This window comes from Rhinopithecus roxellana, chromosome 11, assembly GCF_007565055.1.
Source record: "Rhinopithecus roxellana isolate Shanxi Qingling chromosome 11, ASM756505v1, whole genome shotgun sequence".
Classification (NCBI taxonomy): Eukaryota; Metazoa; Chordata; class Mammalia; order Primates; family Cercopithecidae; genus Rhinopithecus; species Rhinopithecus roxellana.
Window position 1 is genome coordinate 18673306 of NC_044559.1, and position 22825 is coordinate 18696130.

Here is a 22825-nt window from a genome sequence, read left to right on the forward strand (position 1 = left end):
GTTTTCAAGGGGCCTGACATTGAGCTCTTTAATTAACTTCTTTAACCCTTACAGTATTCATCAGTAAAGTGGTCCTCATAAGAGTGTCTTCCTCGTATACTCACTGTAAGGATTAAAATGAGATCATTCAGGTTGGTTACATATATGATGAGTAAATGCTAACTGCTACTAAAAAGAGGAATAGGGAAGAGTTGGGTATTAACGTGTTTCTGAAATGTGACAATCTCATTTTGATTCGATTGAATAATTTATATTTTCAATGGGAATTTTTAATGTGTGCATGTATTTTACTTCTTTGTTGCCCAGAATCAGGAACCACGGATAGAAAATCAGCTGAAGGTTTTATTTGTAGCTTCTCAATTTTTTTTTTTTTTTTTTTTTTTTTTTTTGAGACAGAGTCTTGCACTGTCACCCAGGCTGGAATGCAGTGGCATGATCTCCGCTCACTGCAAGCTCCACCTCCCGGGTTCACGCCATTCTCCTGCCTTAACCTCCTGAGTAGCTAGGCCTACAGGCACCTGCCACCACGCCCGGATAGTTTTTTTGTATTTTTAGTAGAGATGGGGTTTCACCGTGTTAGCCAGGATGGTCTCGATCTCCTGATCTCATGATCCGCCCTCCTCAGCCTCCCAAAGTGCTGAGATTACAGGCATGAGCCACTGCACCCGGCCCTGTAGCTTCTCAGTTTTATATTATCCAACTCATTTAATTTTAATATCAATAGAGTGATTTTACAAGCCAAATTCTGGCCACAAAGATATAGGAAACACAGTCCCTTCTACAAAGGGGCTTGCAGCTGCTTAGGTAGGACTGCAAAGAGAATGCCATACGGAAGGATATTTTCCCTGCATAGCTACTGCTCAGTGACTTTGCAGCCAAGCAAGTTTGGGACCTGAGGTCACAGGAGGGCAGTCTCAAGTAAAACTGGGCATGGAATTGGGAAGAGAAGAATAAGGACAAACTAGAACCTGTCGGGACATCTGTATCTGCCCTCACTACCTGTAACTAAAATGTGTCTTGGAAGGAATTGACTGCCGCTCCTTTCCTGCCTTCCAAATCTCATATTTCCTTTTGGCGAATTCTAATATGAAATCACACAGAGACTCTGAGAAATATAGTTCAGGCAGAAGTAAATCACAGTCTACCCTTTGAAAACTTGTCACCTGTGCAGGTATTTTGAAACCATGTATAACTCCCAAATAAAAACAAAAGCAAAATTATGCTTCTACTTAGTATGATGGCATTTCTGCTCCTCCATAACTTAAATGTGATAAATAACTTCCCTCAAAATGAGAACAGTTGGGTATGCCACATTATGTATATTTGGGTAATATTCCTCCTCTCGTTGAATCATGCTTTCCCTTTCTATATCCTGAAAGCATATATACTGAGATGTAGGATTAATCAATATAATCAATATTGACATATTTTATGCAGAAAACATAGGTAAACGTGGGAGAACAAGACAAAAGGAAAGGATTCTTACACACACACACACACACACACACACACACACACACGTAAGAAGAAATTGACCACAGAGCGGAGACAGCAAAGTCCCTAGAACAGTGGTGGCAAGTACTGTGTATCATAAAGTCTAAATATTAATCAAATGAAGATGAATTATTATTTTATGTATCAGCAAAAAAAAAAATGCTGCCAATTAAACTACGGGTATATCTAAAATATATTGTGAGTTCCATTCCACAAACAAGTGAATGTTGCAATATTCTTGCATCTCAGGGAATAGGGAGGCCTGAGTAGAGGGAGAGAAATGGGGGAATCTGTGATCTGTGGAGTCATCAGAACACATATGCCATTTATCAACTAAGTTCGCAGTCTTACATGATTGTTGTTTGTAGCACTCCAAAACAATCACAATAGTCACATCAAAGATCGCTGATCACACATCACTGTAGCAGGTGTTATAATAATGAAAAAGTATGAAATATTGCAAAAATTACCAAAATGTGGCATGGAGATATGAAATGAGCACGTACTTTTGGAAAAATGGCACTGATAGAATTGCTGCATGAAGGGTTGCCACAAACCTTCAATTTGTAAGCAAACAAACAAACAAAAACCTCAATATCTGTGAAGAGCAATAACATGAAGTGTAATGAAAATATGCAAGTATGCCTGTATAACATTTTAGCAATCATAAGATACCTGCTGATGTATAAGATGTTAAAATGAGAAAAAAAATAGCATTTTGGAATGGATGGAAGAGGTGCTCAGTAAATATTTTCTGAGTGAGTGAAAAAGGTAGGACAGATAATGGGGATGAGGTAACATTATTTATTCCTTTTATTTATTTTAATATTTCAATTGACACAGAATAGTACATATTTATGGGATACATATAATGTATAGTTATCAGATCAGAGTAATTAGCATATCCATCTTCTCAAACATTTATTTCTTTGGGCTGAGATCACTCTATATACTCTCCTCTTGCTGTTTGAAAATATATACTATATTATTGTTAACTGTAGTCATCCTGTTGTGCTACAGAACAAGAGCACTTATTCTTCCTATCTATCTGTCATTTTGTATCTTTAAGTACATTTTCAAATGGAAGGTTAAATAGGGTTGTCATAGTAGATAACTACTGAGATATGGAATGCTAAATCCAAGACAGAAGAGTAGAGAAGACCCAAAAACTGAAGGTTGACTTACTTGACTGAGCAGAAAAGAAAGGCAGAGTAGACAGAGGAAAATTCTAAAACCAACTGTAAGACTAGTGAACCTATGTAGGTGAGAAGCCCTGATGTATTTATGCATCGGAATCTCAGGATCAAATAGAACTTAGAAGACATCTCATCTGATCTCTTATGACTTGCAGGAATCTCTTCTAAAAAATGCTAGAGAAATGGATGAAAATATCATTTTGGTTTGAGAATGGAACTTGGTCTGTCAGGATTCTCTTCCTCTAAAGAGAATCACTAGAGGAAATGGATCTGTCCCACTATTTTTTATTGTTGACTTTGGCACTTAAAACATCAACATCTCTAAAGAGAACAATTACATAATTTAGAGAAAGCTGTCAAGGTTTTCACAGACATAGCAAGATGTGCCCTGGGGTGGGGGACAGAACCTGCATTTATAAGATTTATGGTAAAGGGTTTTACATGAGTGCTGAAGTTTAAGGCAGATAAATCCTAGAAGACAAATACTACCAATAATTGAATTACAAAGCCATTATCATGTGCTCAACAGAGCAACTTTATGACTCTATTGTGACAGATGAAACTTGTTAGAATATTTATGCGCCTGGGATAGCTTCTGCTTCACCATCCAAGAGAACAAACCAGCTTTTCCATTGCCTTCTATGATCAGCTGGCCTTCCTGAGTAATTCAGTAGCCAAGGAAAGCAAGATGCCTAAGTGAGAGGAATCCAAAAGAGACATAGCAGACAACCACATCAGGCACAAGCCTCACATTTGACCTCACATTTCAGCAGCTCCTGGACCCAACATCTTTAGGTTGTCATCTGCTATCAGGTTCTTTCTGTGGTAACCAGGGAAGCCCTAGAATAAATAAGAACTCTGGCTGTCAGCATTGTTTTCTACTTATGAATAAATGAAAAATAAGAACATCCCAGAAATAAGAGCCACTTAGCAACCTTAACCTTTTTTTGAAAAATGAAGTAGCTTTATTTTTTTGTGATTGTTAAAATGCCTGAATCATAAATATAGGACAGCTGAAGTGATACAGTTGTTTACCTGCTTTAATGACAGCATACCCAGTCCATTCCATGTGATGAGGCTGACTTACTGAACAGATTACTCTCTTCTCTGAAGGAAATTGTGGCTTTGCTCTAATTCATGTCCTTAATAAGATTTGGGCATAGGATTTTTTTCCTCTTTTATTTAAAAATAATTTTAGAATTACAAAACAATTACAAAGATAATACAGAGAGTTCCCATATGCTATTCACCCAGCTTTACCTAATGTTAACATCTTACATTACCATGGTGCAGTGTTCACCATTAAAAAATTAACATTGGTAGAAAACAATGAACTAAAATAGAGACTGTCTGGATTTCTCCAGGTTTTCTACTAATACCGTCCCCCTCCAGCTTTTCTTTTTTCCTGACCCAGGATGCAATCCAGAATCCCAAATTGCATTTATTTTTCATGTCTTTTTAGTCTCTTCAAATCCATGGGAGTTCCTCCATCTTTCCTTGTCTCTGATGACCTGGACAGTTTTGAAAAGTACTAGTCAGGTATTTTGTAGAATGCCTCTCAAATTGGGTTAGTCTGATATTTTCTCATGATTACAGGGTTATAGATTATTGGAAGAATATCACAGAAATGATGTACCCTTCTCATCACCTCATATCAAGGAATACAAGATATCAATATGTCTTATTACTGATGATATTAACTTTGATCATGTGGTGAAGGTGGCATCTCCCAGTTTTCTCCATTGCAAAGTTACTTTTTTTCTTGTCCCATGTTCTTACTTATTGGAAACTCCTAGATTTCTCCATTGGAAAGTTACTCTTTTTCTTGTCCCATACTCTGTTGGAAGCAAGTAACTAAGTTCAGCCCACACTCAAGGGAAGGAGAATTAAGTTCTAACTACTGGCAGGATAAGTATCAAAAAGTGTGTGAACATATGTTAATATAACCAGAAAATTGATTAAGATTTTGGAGAGATACTTTGAGAACATGCGTTTGGCCACTAACTTTAGTATTCGCCAATCTTGCCTACAGCAATTATTACTATAGTATGCTGATGAAGTTTGTCTTTATTTTTATCATTTCTTTCTACTAACTGGAATTGTTCTGGAAGGAATAATTGTTCCTCCTTGACCTTTTATTTATTATACCTTTGTTCAGTTGCTCAGTCAATGAAGAGACCAAAAAAAATGGTGAATAAGCTCAATTCTGGATTGTGTTTTGTTCTTTTTTTTTTTTTTTTTTTTTTTTTTTCTTTTTTGAGATAGAGTCTCGCTTTGTCGCCCAGGCTGGAGTGCAGTGGCGCGATCTCAGCTCGCTGCAAGCTCCACCTCCCGGGTTCACGCCATTCTCCTGCCTCAGCCTCCCAAGCAGCTGGGACTACAGGTGGCTGCCACCATGCCTGGCTAATTTTTGTATTTTTAGTAGAGATGGGGTTTCACCGTGTTAGCCAGGATGGTCTTGATCTCCTGACTTCGTGATCTGCCTGCCTCGGCCTCCCAAAGTGCTGGGATTACAGCGTGAGCCACCGTACCTGGCCTTTGTTGTTTCTTTACTAATGTCCCTTTCTCACTTTAGGTGTCCCTGTGCCCTGGCTCTGAGCTGTTGTCCAGAGGATCCCTGTTGACCTACTAATTAAGGGCAAGACTTTTGGGTTAATAAAGTTTTTGTTCGTCTTTTCTTAAGGAGCGTTTTAGAGTCTGACTTGAAACGGAGGTGTCAGAAGAAAATGCACTTTCTCTGTGACTGATTTTCTTGGTTGACCATGGAGGTGGGGTTCTCTCCCAATAGTTCTGAGCTCTCCTGTCTGTTCAGTTGGCCAACTCACACATCTTTTCCAAAAGGAAGATGTTATACACATACACACACACGCACACACTCACACTCACACTCTATTTTACCTTTTCCTGTCTCTCCTCTGTCTTAGCCAAGGAAAAAAGCAAGCCTGGCTGCTCCCAAAAAACAAAACAGACCTGTAAGAAGGGTACTAACCTCTGTGTTTAAATCATTTTAATTCCCAGAACAAAGAATGAAGGTTCTAAATTGACCGATTAAAAAATACATGAAAAATACAGTATAGTAATAAGGTAAATATTCTAAACATTTTAAGCACTCTTATACCTTATGGACTTAGACCTTATGGATAAGGGAAGACTGCAATATTTCCTCCTATAACAGTTCTTCCTGTTGAAAAACCAGAGAGATGTGAGACACAGATATTTACCTACAAAGATCATCAGTGCAGCATCATGTCTAAAAGTAAAACGATGGCCGGGCACGGTGGCTCAAGCTTGTAATCCCAGCACTTTGGGAGGCCGTGGCAGGCAGATCACGAGGTCAGGAGACTGAGACCATCCTGGCTAACATGGTAAAACCCCGTCTCTACTAAAAATACAAAAAATTAGCCGGGCATGGTGGCAGGTGCCTATAGTCCCAGCTACTCCGGAGGCTGAGGCAGGAACATGGCATGAACCCAGGAGGCGGAGCTTGCAGTAAGCAGAGATTGCGCCACTGCACACCAACCTGGGTGACAGAGTGAGACTCCATCTCAAATAAATAAATAAATGAAAAACGATAGATATTACCAATACTCTGTGATCAGAAAACTAAGTCAACTATATAATATTGTACAGCTGGCAAAACAGTGCATTCTAATATTATATTATGTGTTATACTCTGTTCATGATATGATGCAAAAGTCTTAAAAAGAAAAAGGAGTGCCTACACAAACACTGAAAAAGTACTGAAGGATCAACAGCAAAATATTAAAGGTGGTTAATTCTAGATGGAGGGATTTTAAGAATGTTTTAGTTTCCTTTTTATACTTCTGTATACTTAATATTATATTTTCAATGAATACATGTTCCTTTTGCAGTCAGATTTTTCGAAGCGGTGTTATTTTTAAAGTGTGCTATTTAAATAAATTACACAGGCCAGGTGCGGTGGCTCACACCTATCATCCCAGCACTTTAGGAGGCCAAGATGGGTGGGTCACTTGAGGTCAGGACTTCAAGACCAGTCTGACCAACATGGTGAAACCCCGTCTCCACTAAAAATACAAAAATTAGCCGGGCATGGTGGTGCACGCTTGTAGTTCCAGCTACTCAGGAGACTGAGGCAGGAGAATTGCTTGAACCTGGGAGGCAGAGGTTGCAGTGAGCTGAGATCGCACCATTGCACTCTACACTCCAGTCTGGATGATAGAATGAGACTCCTTCTCGATAAAATAAAATAAAATAAAATAAAATAAAATAAAATAAAATAAAATAAAATAAAATAAACAAATAGTGATAATAATAAAGCAGTCAATCAAATTTCCAGATGGATGGTGCTGTGGTGGGATTCGTAGCAGCCAGGCAGCAGGAGGGCATGGTGACCCCTGTGGAATAGTCACAGCGAAGAAAGTCTCCTCTCTCTGACTTCTCTTTCCTCCCTTTCTATCCTCATTCCATCTCTAATGCCTTCATTTGCCCTTCTCATTCTCCTATCCTCTGTTTTCCATGTTCTCTTTTACTCCCTCTCCTTCCCTTTCCCTCTTCCTCTTCTCTCTTTTCTTTGTCACATTGAGATATTTTCAAAACCAGCTTTAGGAATTCATATCCATAGTGGACTACTGATTTAAAAACAGACCCAAAAATGAGATAAATGAAAAGGTGTGTTTTTCATTTTTTGTCATCACACTGGTTTCCTTGGCCAAGCAGTTAATATGAGTTCAAAAGCAAACTGGCACAGCCTTCAAAGTATTTTCACAAAATAGCTTTGCTGTGTTTGCCCAGGCCCAAATCCCTTTACACCTTGTACTCAGAACTCCAGGAATTATTCATCAACAAACAAAGTACAGGTAGTACATCCCTAATTTGAAAATCCCAACCCTAAATACTCCAAAATCTGACACTTTTTGAGTGACAACATAATGTCAGAAGTGAGAAATTTCATACCATACTTCGTGCCATAGGTTCTGGTCGAAACGCAGTCACAACTTGGTTTTATGCACAAAACTACTAAACATATTATATAAAATTGGCCAGGCATGGTGACTCACACCTGTAATCCCAGCACTTTGGGAGGCTGAGGCGGGCGGATCACTTGAGGTCAGGAGTTTGAGACCAACCTGGCCAACATGGTAAAACCTCATTTCCACTAAAAATACAAAAATTAGCGAAGTGTGGTTACATGCGCCTATAGTTCCAGCCACTTGGGAGGCTGAGGCATGAGAATCACTTGAACCCAGAAGAGAGAGGCTGCAGTGAGCTGAGATTGTGCCACTGCACTCCAGCCTGGGAGACAGAGCTAGACTCCATCTCAAAAAAAAAAGATATAAAATTATCTTCTGGTTATATGTACAAGGTGTTATAAAACATAAATGGATTTTGTGTTTAGACGTGGGTTCCATCCCTAAGATATCTCAGTATGTATATGCAGACATTCTAAAATCTGAAAAATAAAACCCAAAATCTGAAACCTTCTGGTCCCAAGTACTTCAGATAAGGGATGCTCAACCTCTGCTAAGGAGAGCAGCTGCCATTTCCCACCCCAGAAATTGCCTCTGCGATGAAGATCAATCTAATTTCCTCCTATATCTAACCCAATTCTATTCTTACTCCTTTCCAAGCTTTACTGACTGGATCTCTTTTCCTTCTCAACTGAAGAATTTGAGGGCAACAGCCTCTTAGTGTATTTTTGCGGAAGTACCAATACCCAACAATAACGCAAGAGAAGGCTTTGTGTCATAATAATCTGATGAAGTATGGAAAAGCGACTATAAGGATAGCTAAACCAGCCTTACCTACAGGCCAGGCACTGACTGTCCATGTAAAAACTGACGCTGTGTTTTCTGAGAAGGGAGATAATTTATTAGTCATTTTGCAAGTGACTGCAAAAAAGCCACCTTCAAACTTAGAAACCCTGCTATTTAACGTCTAAGCTGAAGAAATTAATATTTAGTCTGTTTCCAATCTCTGGGACATGGGACCCCTCAAATATGTCCAGGCTCATGACTTCCAATACATATAATGCTTGCAGGATGTTGAAATGTCGGGATTTTCCATTATTTCTCCATATATATATATATAGAGAGAGAGAGAGAGAGACATACACATATGTATACATAAATTTTTTTTTTTTTTTTTTTTTTGAGACAGAGTCTCACTCTGTCACCCAGGCAGGATTGCTGTGACACAATCTCGGTTTACTGCAACCTCTCTGCTTCCTGGGTTCAGGTGATTCTCCTGCCTCAGCCTCCCAAGTAGCTGGGATTACAGGTGCATGCCACTATGCCCAGCTAATTTTTGTTTTTTTTTTTTTTTTTTTGAGACGGAGTCTTGCTCTGTTGCCCAGGCTGGAGTGCAGTGGCACGATCTCCACTCACTGCAAGCTCCGCTTTGCGGGTTCACACCATTCTCCTGCCTCAGCCTCCCATGTAGCTGGGACTACAGGTGCCCGCCACCGTGCCCAGCTAATTTTTTTTTTTAATGTATTTTTAGTAGAGACGGGGTTTCACCATGTTAGCCAGGATGGTCTCGATCTCCTGACCTCATGATCCGCCCTTCTTGGCCTCCCAAAGTGCTGTGATTACAGGCGTGAGCCACCGCGCCCGGCCAAGTTTTGTATTTTTAGTAGAGACGAGGTTTCGCCATGTTGACCAGGCTGGTCTCGAACTCCTGGCTTCAAGCAGTCCACCTGCCTTAGCCTCTCAAAGTGCTAGAATTACAGATGTGAGTCACCATGTCCAGCTTCTCCTTATCTTTTTAGTGTGTAAGACACACACATTACCTTTCTAGTTAACACCGTCTCGCCTCAGACACTAAGGGGTAATTTTTTTTTCCATGAAAATAATTATTGAGATGAGTTAAGGATCTGGGTTAGTAATTCTAACCTTGATACACTCTGAGTGGTATGACTTTGGATGTGGTATGTGCTCTCTGGAAGCCTGGGCTTTCTTACAGGAGGTGTTTGAACTACTTACTCTCTAACAGAATTTCTGTCTCTAAAGGATTCCTTAATTCATACTGTTGACAGCAGTAGTAGCTACACATCTTTTGTCTTTTACCTTTCACAACAATCGTATTATTCGGTACTATTATCTCTATCCTTTTTACAAGTGGTATATGGAGCCTTAGAGAAATTAGAATGTCTAGGTTCCAGTCTGATTGTATCTTTTATTAGCCGTATGCCCTTAGGCAAGTAAATTACTTTCAGAGATAACACTGTCTTTCTCTTATCTTGTCATTATTTTTCCTGAATTTGTGTCATGTGTGAATTTTGTAGGCACACAACATGTATTTTCATCCAAGTTGTTGACAATTGATGAGCAGGACACCGACAAGAGCACAGCCTTGCGGCCCTATGTGACATCAATCTCACACTTAATAGATGGAAACCAGCCATTGATTGACACCATGGAACAATGTTTTTTTTTTTTTTTTTTTTTTTTTTTTTCTGATATGGCTAAATGTTTGTATTTTATATATTTTTCCTAACACAGCTTTTGAGAAGTATTGTGAGCATCACCTGACATGTTTATTTTTAATTTCCCTGTCTTTCCTATTGAATTGTAAGCTTCATGAGGTATAGGGATTGTTCTGTTTTATTCAGTGCTAAACCCCTAATGTCTAGAAAACATATTCAAAAATTTATTCATTTATTCATTAAAAAATTAATTCAGAATCAACCATCTGCCATGCCTGGTGTTAAATATTAAGGATATCCCAGGAATCCTCAGTTTAGAGCAATAGTCTCCATGGTGACTTACCTGCACCCATACCCTAGCGGGATAATTGGTCATTTACTGAGTTGTGGGAAAAAGATACTTTCTGATTATTCTTTGCTCCTATTTTAGTTTCTATTTTGTGTATATTTTCTAAAGTTAGTATGTAAGTACTGTACTGCATTTCCACAACTTACATCTAAGAAACCATCATGTAGTGGGTGTGCCTACTTTCCTCCCTTTGCTTGAGGTGTTCAAACAAAACATGTGGAGATAGCTGTTCTGGAATTCTGTTATGGAATATTATTTCCATGGGGTCAGGTTATCTCCAGCAGCAAAATGCTCAGGTTTAAATTTTCTTTTCTATTTATTTATTTATTTATTTTTGAGACGGAGTCGCGCTCTCTTGCCCAGTTGGAGCTCAATGGCGCAATCACGGCTCACTGCAAGCTCCACCTCCCGGGTTGACGCCATTCTCCTGCCTCAGCCTCCCGAGTAGCTGGGACTACAGGCGCCCGACACTTCGCCTGCCTAATTTTGTTTTTGTATTTTTAGTAGAGACGGGGTTTCACCGTCTTAGCCAAGATGGTCTCGGTCTTCTGACTTCATGATCCGCCTGCCTCAGCCTCCCAAAGTGCTGGGATTACAGGCTTGAGCCACCACGCCCGGCCTTGTTTAAATTTTCAATTCCTTTTTTTTTTTTTTTTTTTTTTGAGACAGAGTGTCTCTCTGTCTCCCAGACTGGAGTGCAGTAGTGCAGTCTGGGCTCACTGCAGCCTCTGCCTCCCGGGTTCAAGCCATTCTCCTTCCTCAGCCTCTGGAGTAGCTGGGATTGCAGGTATGTGCCACCATGCCAGGATAGCTTTTGTATTTTTAGTGAGAGGAGGTTTCACCATGTTGGCCAGGCTGGTCTCAAACTCCTGACTGCAAGTGATCCGCCTGCCTTGGACTCCCAAAGTGCTGGGATTACAGGCGTGAGCCACCATGCGTAGCCAAGACAATGGCAGTTTTCCCCAGGGGAAAAGTGGGCCACACTCTGGACTTCCTTCTCTGAATTTCCATCTTCTCTCAGTTTTTGGCCTCATAATTCTTTTCTTTCCTTGGTAGATCTGTTATTACTTTAAATATTTACCCAACCTTTTTGGTCATCCATAGTGAGGGTATAGTTCAAATACCTAGTCCGCTAACCTTGCCTTTTAAAACAGTCCCTGACTGGGCACAGCAGCTCATGCCTGTAATCTCAGTACTTTGGGAGGCCAAAGTGGAAGGACTGCTTGAGTCCAGGAGTTCAAGACCAGCTGGGGCAGTATAGTGAGATCCTGGGATTACAGACGTGAGCCACTGTGCCTGGACTTTTAAAAACTTTTTAATAGAGATGGGGTTTGGTTTTGTTGCCCAAGCTGGTCTCAAACTCCTGGACTCAAGCAATCCTCCCATCTCAGCCTCCCCAAAATACAGGGATTACAGGTGTAAGCCACTGCGCTGAGCAATTCCTTTAAACTTGTATTTGCTCTACCCTCTAGTGTAAAGTTCTTTGTCCTTAACAGAAATGGATAAAGAGAGGAGAAGTGGAGAGGTTCTCTCTTCTCCCTGTCTTCTGTTACTGTGGCCCCTCTGGCCCCACGCAGGGTCTCCAGCCTCCTTTCTTCTGCTGAATTTAACGTCAATGCAAGCATGCCCCTCCAGGAGGCCCTTAGCACTTCTTCTCTGACCGGAACTCTTCCAGGCTTTTACCTTCCTGGCCCTCTTACTAAGATGGTGTCAGACTTGTAAGTATTCAAGATTTAAGAAAATCCCAGGTCTCCTCCCTACGGAAATGCCACTCATCCTTTTTTCTCTCCCTTTGTGATTTGTGCACATTTACTACCCACTTAGACTTTATTTTCCAGATGGAGAATATTTTCTTTTTATTAATAGTACAGATGTATTAATTATTAGAGTATTGCATACATACATCTTCCTTATAAAAATTCTTAAATTACTGATAAGGATAAGGATCCCTCTGACTATTACCCACAACCCCCAAACTCTACCAAAAGTGACTTACAATTATGAATTTTTAATGTGTATCTCCAGTTATTTTTCCCATTTATGTATATTTTTTCTTTGGGTCCCTCAATAGACAATGACTGAATAAATTGGATATTTTCATTTAATAGGTTGCAATAAAATAGAGATTTATCTCATTAATTTTATGTTCTGGTATGGAACCATCTCTAAGATATATTACTGAGTACATTTAACAAGTTGCTAAAAATACGCAGGGTATGATACCACTAAAGTTTAAAAAGATAAAAAGAAACCTTATTAAAAATATTTTAAGCTTTTCCTTTACCTTAATCTCATGCTCTTTGATCAGTTGAAATGCATTTCTCTGTATCTCATTGGCACTGTGATTTTTGTGTGGGGATCAGGAGCACTGATCTGGGCATGGTCCCTCTCTGGACCCCCACATAGTTTTATTCTTTTTTTTTTTTTTTTTTTTTTTTTTTTGAGTCCAGTGGCATGATTTCAGCTCACTGCAACCTCCACCTCCACCTCACCTTCAGTGTTCAAGCGATCCACCTGCCTCAGCCTCCTGAGTAGCTGGGATTACAGACGTGCGCCGCCATACCTGGCTAATTTTTGTATTTTTAGTAGAGATGGAGTTTCGTCATGGTGGCCAGGCTCATCTCGAACTTCCAACCTCAAGTGATCCACCTGCCTCGGCCTCCTAAAGTATGTGAGCCACCACGCCTGCACCATCGTCCTCTTTAAAAAAAAAAAAAAAAAAAAAAAAAAAATATATATATATATATATATATATATATATATATTTTTTTTTAAGAAACAACAAAGACAGAGAGGGAAGCATAAAAGTGGGGAAATAAGAAGGAAACACAAAAATGCAAACACTGATGGAAAAAGCAAAGTCATTAAATTAGAAAAGAAAAACTTCATCTTGGCTGGTTTATGTCTGGTCATTGTGATGTCTTTAGAGATAGGTTGCTTGTTTCTAAACATTGTTGTTTAAACTTTTAGTCCTATTTACCAAGCCCTTTGCTCAATAAACATGTTCTCCTCCTCACTGCCCTCCTGAGCTTTATGTATTTCTTCGGTCCAGGTCAGACTTGCATGCCTCACTTTGCTCCCCTACACCTACACACACACACTCACATGCACACACACACACTTTGCTGCAGACATCATAGAAATAAACACTTGGGCTTCTGGTTTGGGCAGTAAAGATGACAAAATGCAGCATATAGAGGGCTTCAGGATGCTGGCAATGCTGATTCTCAGTAGGCCATTATGCATTGAGGAGATTAAGCATCGTTTTTATCTGTCTATTTATTGATCTATGTATTTGTTATTTTTAGTAGGTACCTTTGGTTCTGGGGAACCAATGGGACAGTGCAGGGGGCCAGAGGAATAAAAGCAGAAAGCAGACATGTTTCTTAGGCTTAAGGGGGAGGTTAAATGGTACCTTAGGCTGCTTTGTAGATTATCTGGCCCGTTTGCCCTCGTTGGACAGTAGATGAGACCTCAGGCTAAGATGCTGTATTCAAAAACAAAAGCTGTGGCCTTAACCAGGATTATCTTGAAGATGTTTGTCTGAGGGCTAATTATGGTGGCAGGTGATGGGGAAACCCTTGACTGTGGGAGAGGAAACCAAGGTATCTCACTGCCAATACCTGCCAGGCACTTTGGTAGCAGACAGGACCTCTTGCCCTCATGGGCTTTGTTTATGAAGAGGGGCTGTGGGAACATGAAGAGGAAGGCAGGGGTCTCTGTCCTTCCAGCTCCTGTTCCTCTGGAGGTCCCTCCTTGTTCCTTCCCATATACCATTAACTGCAATTCTGAATCTGAATAAATAGGTGCTATCATATCATGATATTTATTTTGTAATACTTGCTCTGCGGTTATCTACATCAGGACATTTTGTGGCTCTGCAGCATTTATTAGGCACTCTATTAAGCTGGTATAAACTTGGACAAAATGCCAGGCAAATGATAAACTAGTGACATTTCTGAGTTTCTCTGTAGAAAATGTCTACACAGGCTGCATTTGGCCGATTGTGTTTCAGAAGGCTGATGTTGCACTGCTCACATTACTGGTATACTATTTCAGGGTGTGATTTATTTTTCTTCATATTCTTGTCTTCAGTGATCTTTAGGCTTTATTTCAAAATAGCTCCTAAATGTGAACACCTACTTAAGATACTGGAAGCATAGATGCAGGAGGCTGCAATGGGCTTTGTCTTGTTTTCCTCAACAAAGCTGAGCTAGATGACCTGTGCAACTTCACCTCATACTCCCTCAATAGCGAGGACCACACGTAGACCAGGACTGAAGTTCTTTTCACCTGTTTATAAATGTATCTGCTTACCTTTCTTTAGTGCCATCTCATGGCTTTCAGGATCAAATACAAAACCTTAGCATTATGCAAAAGGGGCTTTTTGATTGGGCCCCTGGTATCTTTCCAGTTTTCTTTTACTAATGTACTTTGGGAACACTGGATCCAGCCTATTGACTTACAATAGATGCCTATATGGGTCATCCTCTCTGAACTAGGGCCCCAGTACCTGCTATTTGTCTGTGGTTAGAATGCTGTTCACCCCTTCTGTCCATTGATCTTATTGCTGCGTATACTTGAAGATTTGATTCATTTACTCCAAAGGGATCCTGGACCTTGCTTTTCCTCCAGGTTTCCATATACAGGCGAAAGGTCATTCCTCCTGTGGCTTCAAATAGCACCTTGAATGTTAGAACCCTTGCTTCATTGGGTTACTGCCTCTTCTGTAGTTCTAAAGCTCTTAAATGCAGTAATTATGGAGCTCTCATTCTTATTCCATAGTAGGGGTTTGGAATGTTTCACTGACTAAATAAATGAATGAATAATTGAATTTTATATATTCATATAATTGATCTCTGAACCATTGACCCATTTTTTTGTCTATTGACTTATGAGAATAAATAATTTTGATAAATCATTTCTGTTAGGCATCCATGATATGTCAAGAATTTTGTTTGTTTGTTTTTTGAGACAGACTCTCGCTCTTGTTGCCCAGGCTGGAGTGCAGTGGCACGATCTCGGCTCACTGCAACCTCCACCTCCTGGGTTCAAGCGATTCTCCTGCCTCAGCCTCCTGAGTAGCTGGGATTACAGGCGCCCGCCACCACACCCAGCTAATTTTTGTACTTTTAGTAGAGACGGGGTTTCACCATGGTGGCCAGTCTGGTCTCAAACTCCTGACCTCAGGTGATTTGCGGATTACAGGTGTGAGCCACTACGCCTGGCCAAGAATTGTTTAATACCAACAGAAATTTTAATTTCTTAGGTATTAATATTCCCCCCCCCCCATTTCTTGAAATAAAAAGGGGGGAAAAGAGAATAAATAAATTACCTATTTTTCCTGAGCCCTAGCTGTGTGCCAGTAATCTTCTAGGTACTTAAAGATGTATATTATAGGAAAAATATAGGAAAAATTATGTTAACTTATTTTAAAGACTAAAAAAGTGACAGCACAGATGTTAACTAACAACGAAAGTTACATATACAGATAAATTAATACATGCTGATATGGCTGGTTTGTGCACTTCTCTTTTCTCAAAAACCATTCAGTTAATGCTTTTTCATAATCTATCTGTGGCGTGCAGGTGCCTAGCACAGAGATACAGAAAGGTTTTAGTCTGTCTGTCAATAAAGGAGATTGACAAATGACTCACCAATTGTAACATGGCCTAATTTTTTCTGTGCAAAAGTATGTTCATCATTCTGAAAGTCTCAGAAAGGATAACCAACTTGGCTTAAGTGGCACCCCTGCTGAAAAGCCTATTTTCAACTTCAGTCATCTGCAGCTGAGCCACAGCAATGAGAGTTATGAAGGCAGAAGAAGGATGAGAGGAGATCCTAGGCAGACACCACGATGTGCACAGAAAGACTCCCTTTCCCTTCCATAAAATTCAGTTCAAGAAGGGAGTTCATTTTCCTGGTTCAACATAAAGACAATATAAAGGTATACAAGATACATCTACCTATTACCTTTTTTTATAATTAAAATATCCTAGACAAAATTTTTATCATTTATTTATAGAGAGGTTCTGAGTCCCAGAAATGAATAACATCCTGTATTGGACATTAGTAAATACTGACTGTTACAAAAATGTTGTATTGTATTTACTGAGAAAACTTGCTTCTCTGTACTTTGGTAAGCATAGAGAGTTCAGTGATAAAAGAACATTTGCCTTTGGGAGTCCAGTGTAGTAAGAGAGTCATTTATGCAGACATGTAGCAAATCATTATGAACTATGACAGTGATATGTGCTGGATAACCTAGAGGCGTGAAGCAAAGGTACCCAATCTCTTATGCTTAATACTAGAAGTCAGATTTGCCAACGTCTTTGGATAGAGATGCTTGAGTATCAGTCTCAAGATCTCATTCTGCAAGTAAGACCATGAAGAGTTCATTTTGTATTAAATTCTATGTTGATGCTGTTTTTCTTTGATGATTATAATGATGGTGATGTTTAATGATGAGGATGATGATGACACCCATAGTTGGTCTCAAAACACACAGAATACCTCCTAACTCCGTAGCTCCAGCTAAAATTTAGGAGCATATGTAGGCTAGAGTAATATCATTTGGGTCAACTGCAGTGATATGCTTTTCCAAGGTGTCTGGTCAATGACAGGACTGTTAAAATCAGCACTTACACAGACATTTAGCATTGATTGGCCTCAGCAATTAAGAACTCACTAGGGCTATAAAGTAAAAGCAGCAATAATTCTTTATCATCTGTGACTGCTAGAGATACTCTTGGACCACAGGTCTAGGAATGAGGACATCATCAGATAAAAATTATTGGAAACACTGTGGTTTGACTTTCATATGTAAAGTTTTGTTTTGTAGTTTGTCATTGTTTTACTTTGGATGAGGAAACATGTAGGCAGAATAAGGAGGTTTGTTAGCCACAGTAGATTTGGGGAGAACAAAGAATTCTGTTTTGCTCTTGCCTCTTTTTTCTTTATTCTTTTCTTTTTTTTTTTTTTTTTTTTTTTTTTGAGATGGAGTCTCACTTTGTTGCCCAGGCTAGAGTGCAGTAGTGTGATCTTGGCTCACTGCAACCTCTGCCTCCCAGGTTCAAGGGATTTTCCTGCCTCAGCCTCCCGAGTAGCTGGAACTACAGGCACCCACCACCACACCCAGCTAATTTCTGTATTTTTAGTAGAGACGGGGTTTCACCGTGTTGGCCAGGATGGTCTCAATCACTTGGCTCATTATCCTCCTGCCTTAGCCTCCCAAAGTGCTGGGATTACAGGCATGAACCACTGCACCGCACCTGACCTTGCCTCTTTTTTTATTTGTTGATAAGGCAGTAGGGGATGTCACTGGAAACAATAGCTTTGCCATTAAAGATAATACAAGATTTAAAAAAAATGCTACTATTTATTTGAGGCCATAAGCACATGGAAAGCTACACTGAATCCAGGGTAATTATTTTGCCTCCCGTTGACACTAGCCATAAGCTGAGCAGATAGGCTTGCATGCTAGTTTTAACCTTGTGTTTCTGGGGTGCTAGGTTTCTCCTGGGAATAAATGGTGGTAGTCATTTCAAGGATGAAACTTAAAACAAAGTGGACAGTTGAACAACATGTAATGGCTCATTTTGAAATAAAACAGTTAACTGCTGAGCTTTCTGGATTTAGGCTTGTCAAGCAACTCATTTTCTTTTTTAATGCTCATGACTGGTCTTGTCAGAAGAGTTCACCTGTGGATCCAATTAATGCTTCAGTGTGGGGAGAGTCACCACCCAAAGCCTAGTAGTCGCTGCAGTACTAAACTGAAATGCTGATGAAAGGGTCACTTTCTGCCTGGATTCAAGCAGATTCCATTGATTAAAATGTCCAAATGCACGTCCCATGTCTATATGAGGGAAGTTATGAAACCCTTTTTAGGAAATATCTGCTTCCTAGGGGAAGAAGAAAGTAGGATGTAATGTTTCAAGCATAGGCTCTGAATTTCAGGCCATGTATCAATCAGAGAAAACTTATTGACAGCAATAACAGGGCCTTAAGGAGACTTCTTTTCTCCAGATGAAGAGTGATTAAGCCAGCTAGCCCTCAGATTCTTTGAGTTGGGAAAATGAGTTTAAATAAGTAGAGTTCTGGGAATGCCCCTAGGACAATGATTAATGTACTTACTTCAGAAAACCCACAGACCTTTATAGCTCCTTTTCTTTCTTTCTCTGTATCTCCTCCCTCTTGTCCTCCCTGCCTTTCCTCCTAACTTCTTTCCATTTCTTTAGTCTTTCCTTCATTCCTTCCTTCTTTCATTTCACATTTGACTGTCTGTTATATACCAGGAACTATACTATGAATAGAAAGTGTGTAAAGAGAAGACCTTCCAGTAGCTTCATTGAGTATCTCTGTGTGTGTTCTTTTGTATTTGGGTGTTTGTGTGTCTCTCTTGGGGGAAGGGGATGCCTTCACATTGGAAAAACACAAAAATAATTCTTTATAACAAACTCTGATAAGGATCTTACAGGATTTATAACAAACACTTGCTGATAGGAGGAAAAGGCTTTCCCTGTTGTAAATGAGACATATTTAACAGAGGAAGTGAATTTTCAGTTGTGTCTTAAACTACAATTCAGGGGTTAGGTGAAGCTGGAGAAGAGCTTCTCAAGCTGAAGGCAGAAGCTTACAGAGGCTCACGGGTCGGGGGAGGAAATGAATGTGGCACTTTCAGGCAATGGCAACATCTTTCAGTGTGGCAGGAGATGAGGCAGCAAAAGTGAGATGGACCCAGTCTGTGTAGGGTCATGGATACCACACTAAGCTCTGGAGGGATAAGTACTTTTTTTTGTTTTGTTTTGGAGACGGAGTCTCACCCGGTCGCCCAGGTTGGAGTGCAGTGGTGTGATCTCGGCTCACTGCAAGCTCCACCTCCCGGGTTCACGCCATTCTCCTGCCTCAGCCTCCAGGGTAGCTGGGACTACAGGCGCCTGCTACCACACCTGGCTAATTATTTGTATTTTTAGTAGAGATGGGATTTCCCCATGTTAGCCAGGATGGTCTTGATCTCCTGACCTCGTGATCCACCTGCCTTGACGTCCCAAAGTGCTGTGATCACAGGCGTGAGCCACCGTGCTCGGCCCGGTCCTGGATAAGTAGTTTTAACATTTGCATTTTCTAGCCTTGATTGAGTGGCTGGGCTGAGTGGCTGGGGACCAATTTTGCTGTTTTCTATGTCGAAATGGAATGAATTAAAGTTCTGCAAAGCCTGATTTTTTTTTCAAAAAGTGCAGATGTTCCCAAGTTTAATTAATCTCATTGTATAAAAATCCTAGAGATAAAGCGTGATTGCCCATATTATTTATGTTACAGAACAATAATTATTTTATATTTAATATAGCTTACTGCAAGATTACACAAAATAATATGTGTCTCCAAGGCATTTTAAATAAACTTTTATTTTGCTTACACATACAGTTTCAGGCACGTTTCAGAAAGTGAGGTGCATCTATTTCTCTTCACACGAGTTCGACAATACAGAGAATTGTCACTCTGCTGTAACTGCTGCTGCATGGGTTGCATCACAGTGTTTGTTCATAGGGCAGTAGTAGGTGGTTTGGCAAATTTCAGTGAAAAAATTAATTAGATCAGTGTGCTATGGAAATCACTGTTCAAGTCACCCAGCTGAAGCAGCATGCCTGGCATCTGTCTCATAAGTTTTGAAAGTTTAATACACTGTCACTAGGGTTGTTGCTAGAGTACACACGCAGCATGTGTAGGACCTGTATGCAAGTCCCAGCTAATAATACACAACATCTTTGCTAGAATGCAGCCTGCCTTTCATCAAGTGAAGTTTTCATTATCATTTTTATTTTAAGTGGAAATTTTACTGTCAGGCTGTATAAATAAATTGAGTAGATATATTCTAAAGATTGTGGGTTTAGATGCCTGTGGATATTAGTAGTCTGGGGCTCTGCCGAGTTCCTCTAAGGCACATGCGAAGTCATTAATATGGATGTTTCTTTTCATGTTTCCCCATTTTTTAGGTCTGTGATGGGGTCAAATAAAGAACCAGACCTTGTGCATCTTGAGGCCAGAACTGTGGATGGTCGTAAGTAAATCAACTTTGCCACAATATTCTTAGTAATATTAGTTCTCTGACTCTGTCATGAACTGAGTCTGTATAATAATCTCATGGTGTATGCAGAGTAATAATGGATGTGTGGTTTCTGGGGATTTGGGGTTGCAGGGGTGACCTGATTCTTTTGACTCTAAGCTAGTAAAGTGCAGGTATCTTTTGTTCAGAAGAGCTAAGGATAGGTAGGTAGGGACAATGGCACAGTGGCAATAATCGTGTGATTTGGGCATGAAGACATTTCCTGTCTTCAGTAATGCAAAATAGTCTTAATAATTTTTCATAAATATATATTTTCATATATATTTATAAATATATAGGTTATCCAGAAATATGTATATTTGGATAGTGGTGACACCAGCACAGCCCTCTCATCCAATCAAAGTGGCTTTCCAAGTAAAGAGAATACCTCCAAACTCTTGATTCCTGAAGTGTTTTGTTGTTGCTGCTGCCGCTACTGTTTTGTGTTGAATTGTTTCTTCAGTCTCCTTGTTTTGTCAGATACCATCCAGGCCATCCCTCACTGTCTTGTTCGGAGATTCACAAAACACTGGGAAAGAATTTAAAAAAAAAGAGAGAGAGAGAATGTTTCTGTGTGTCCCCATCAGAGGCAGCAGGAGGAGAGTCAGTTGAGTGAATTGCTCACCCGTCAGTAGTTCTCATCAACTCCAGGTGGTTATGCTGCAGTGAAGGACAGGACTACACCTTGTGGCCTCATGACAACATTGTAGGTTGTTTTTCTCATTTCACATATGAAGAAACAAAGGCATAGAAAGCTTAAGTAATAATATACGTAAGCTCCTATGGTAAATAAGTAGAGGACAGTGATGTCTGTCTCACAAAGCCCATCCAGGTGAGAATTCGAGAAACCCATGCACATAAAATACTTCACACAGTGTCTGACCTACTAACACCAGCGATGAATGTTTCCTTCCCCTTCTCTGGCACGGAGGATCCTCAGAAGGGCTAAGCATTTGAGAGGGTAGAGTTAGGCCTAGGATAAAGCACTCCAGGTGAGAGGGGTAAAAGAAAATGAGAAAAGGGGGAAACTGTAGATAGAAGAGGGTGAGGGAAGAAAAGATAGGGAGAAAGAAAGAGGTCTCAGATGTGGAGGAGAGGAAGAGAATGGACTATCCACAATTACCACAGAGCAATGAGGCTGGTGTAGGCTGCCCAGCGCTGGCCCAGAGAGGGATCGTCTCATTTCTAAGACATTCCCAGTTTCTAAAATATCCCTCACAATTCAAAAGCACCCTAATCACTGCCATTGTGCCTGTCTACCGTTCCTTAGCTCTTCTGCACACAAAGGCAGAAGATCCTGCACTTTACCAGCTTACAGCCAAACAAAGCAGGTCACCCCTACGACCCAAACTCCCCAGAAACCACGCATTTTTTTTTATTACTATGGATGTACCATGAGATTTCTCATCTCTAACGGTTTTGTTTACCTTTTTGGGGGGAGTGAATATGTTTTTTGACAGAGTCAGTAGGGGCACAGGTCAGGGGTCAAGGCTGACCATCGTCCTCTGTAACCCAGGCAAAGCTGCCACGTGTGACATGCCCAGCACTGTGCCTGACACGGAATGAGCTCAACAGGTCAGAGCGGCTTTCCCACCTCCTCAGTGGGCTCACTCTGGTGGTGACCTCTCCATTTCCCTGGAGCAGATGATGTTATCTTGGACTCCAAGGTCCAGTTCTTGCTATATAACAGAGATCAATATTTTCTTAATGCAAAAGTAAACACATCATTATTTAAAAGTCTTGCTTACTAGAGATAGAGACCGTCCTGGCCAACATCATGAGACCCCATCTCTACTAAAAATACAAAAATTAGCTGGCCATGGTGATACACGCCTGTTGTCCCAGCTACTTGGGAGGCGGAGGCAGGAGACTCACGTGAACCCGGGGGGCGGAGGTTGCAGTGAGCTGAGATTGCGCCACTGCACTCCAGGTCTTGCTTACTTCATGTTGCTTTGATCGTACAGAGCTAAATTCTCATCTTGACCTATAGCTCCAGCATAACCTGTGCCTGCCCATTCCCTTAGCCTAATCTTACTCTGCCCTTTCCTCACTCCTTGTCTGCAGGCCTTTAGGCGTGTTTTCAATTCTTGGAACATACAGGGGTATGTGTCTTGCCATAAAGCCTTGATACTTGCTGTTTTCTCTATCTGGAATATCCTTCTCTCTTGCCCGTACTCTGACCAATCAAGCATAATTGATTACTGTGGATGGTTTGGACCTCAGGTTAATCACCTATTTCTTAGAAAAGCCTTTCGTAAACTCTGAATCTAAATGAGTTT

At 40.4% G+C, this 22825-nt stretch overlaps 1 protein-coding gene across 3 annotated transcripts in view; it reads left to right on the plus strand.

Annotated features, from left to right (window-relative positions):
- The window catches only part of SORCS1 (sortilin related VPS10 domain containing receptor 1), a 596232-nt gene that overhangs the window by 420653 nt on the left and 152754 nt on the right, over positions 1–22825 (plus strand). For all 3 annotated transcript variants that reach the window (XM_030941406.1, XM_030941405.1, XM_030941407.1), the window contains exon 6: positions 20437–20501. In XM_030941406.1, coding sequence (XP_030797266.1) covers positions 20437–20501 — 65 coding nt within the window. The remainder of the gene's footprint in view (positions 1–20436; positions 20502–22825) is intronic.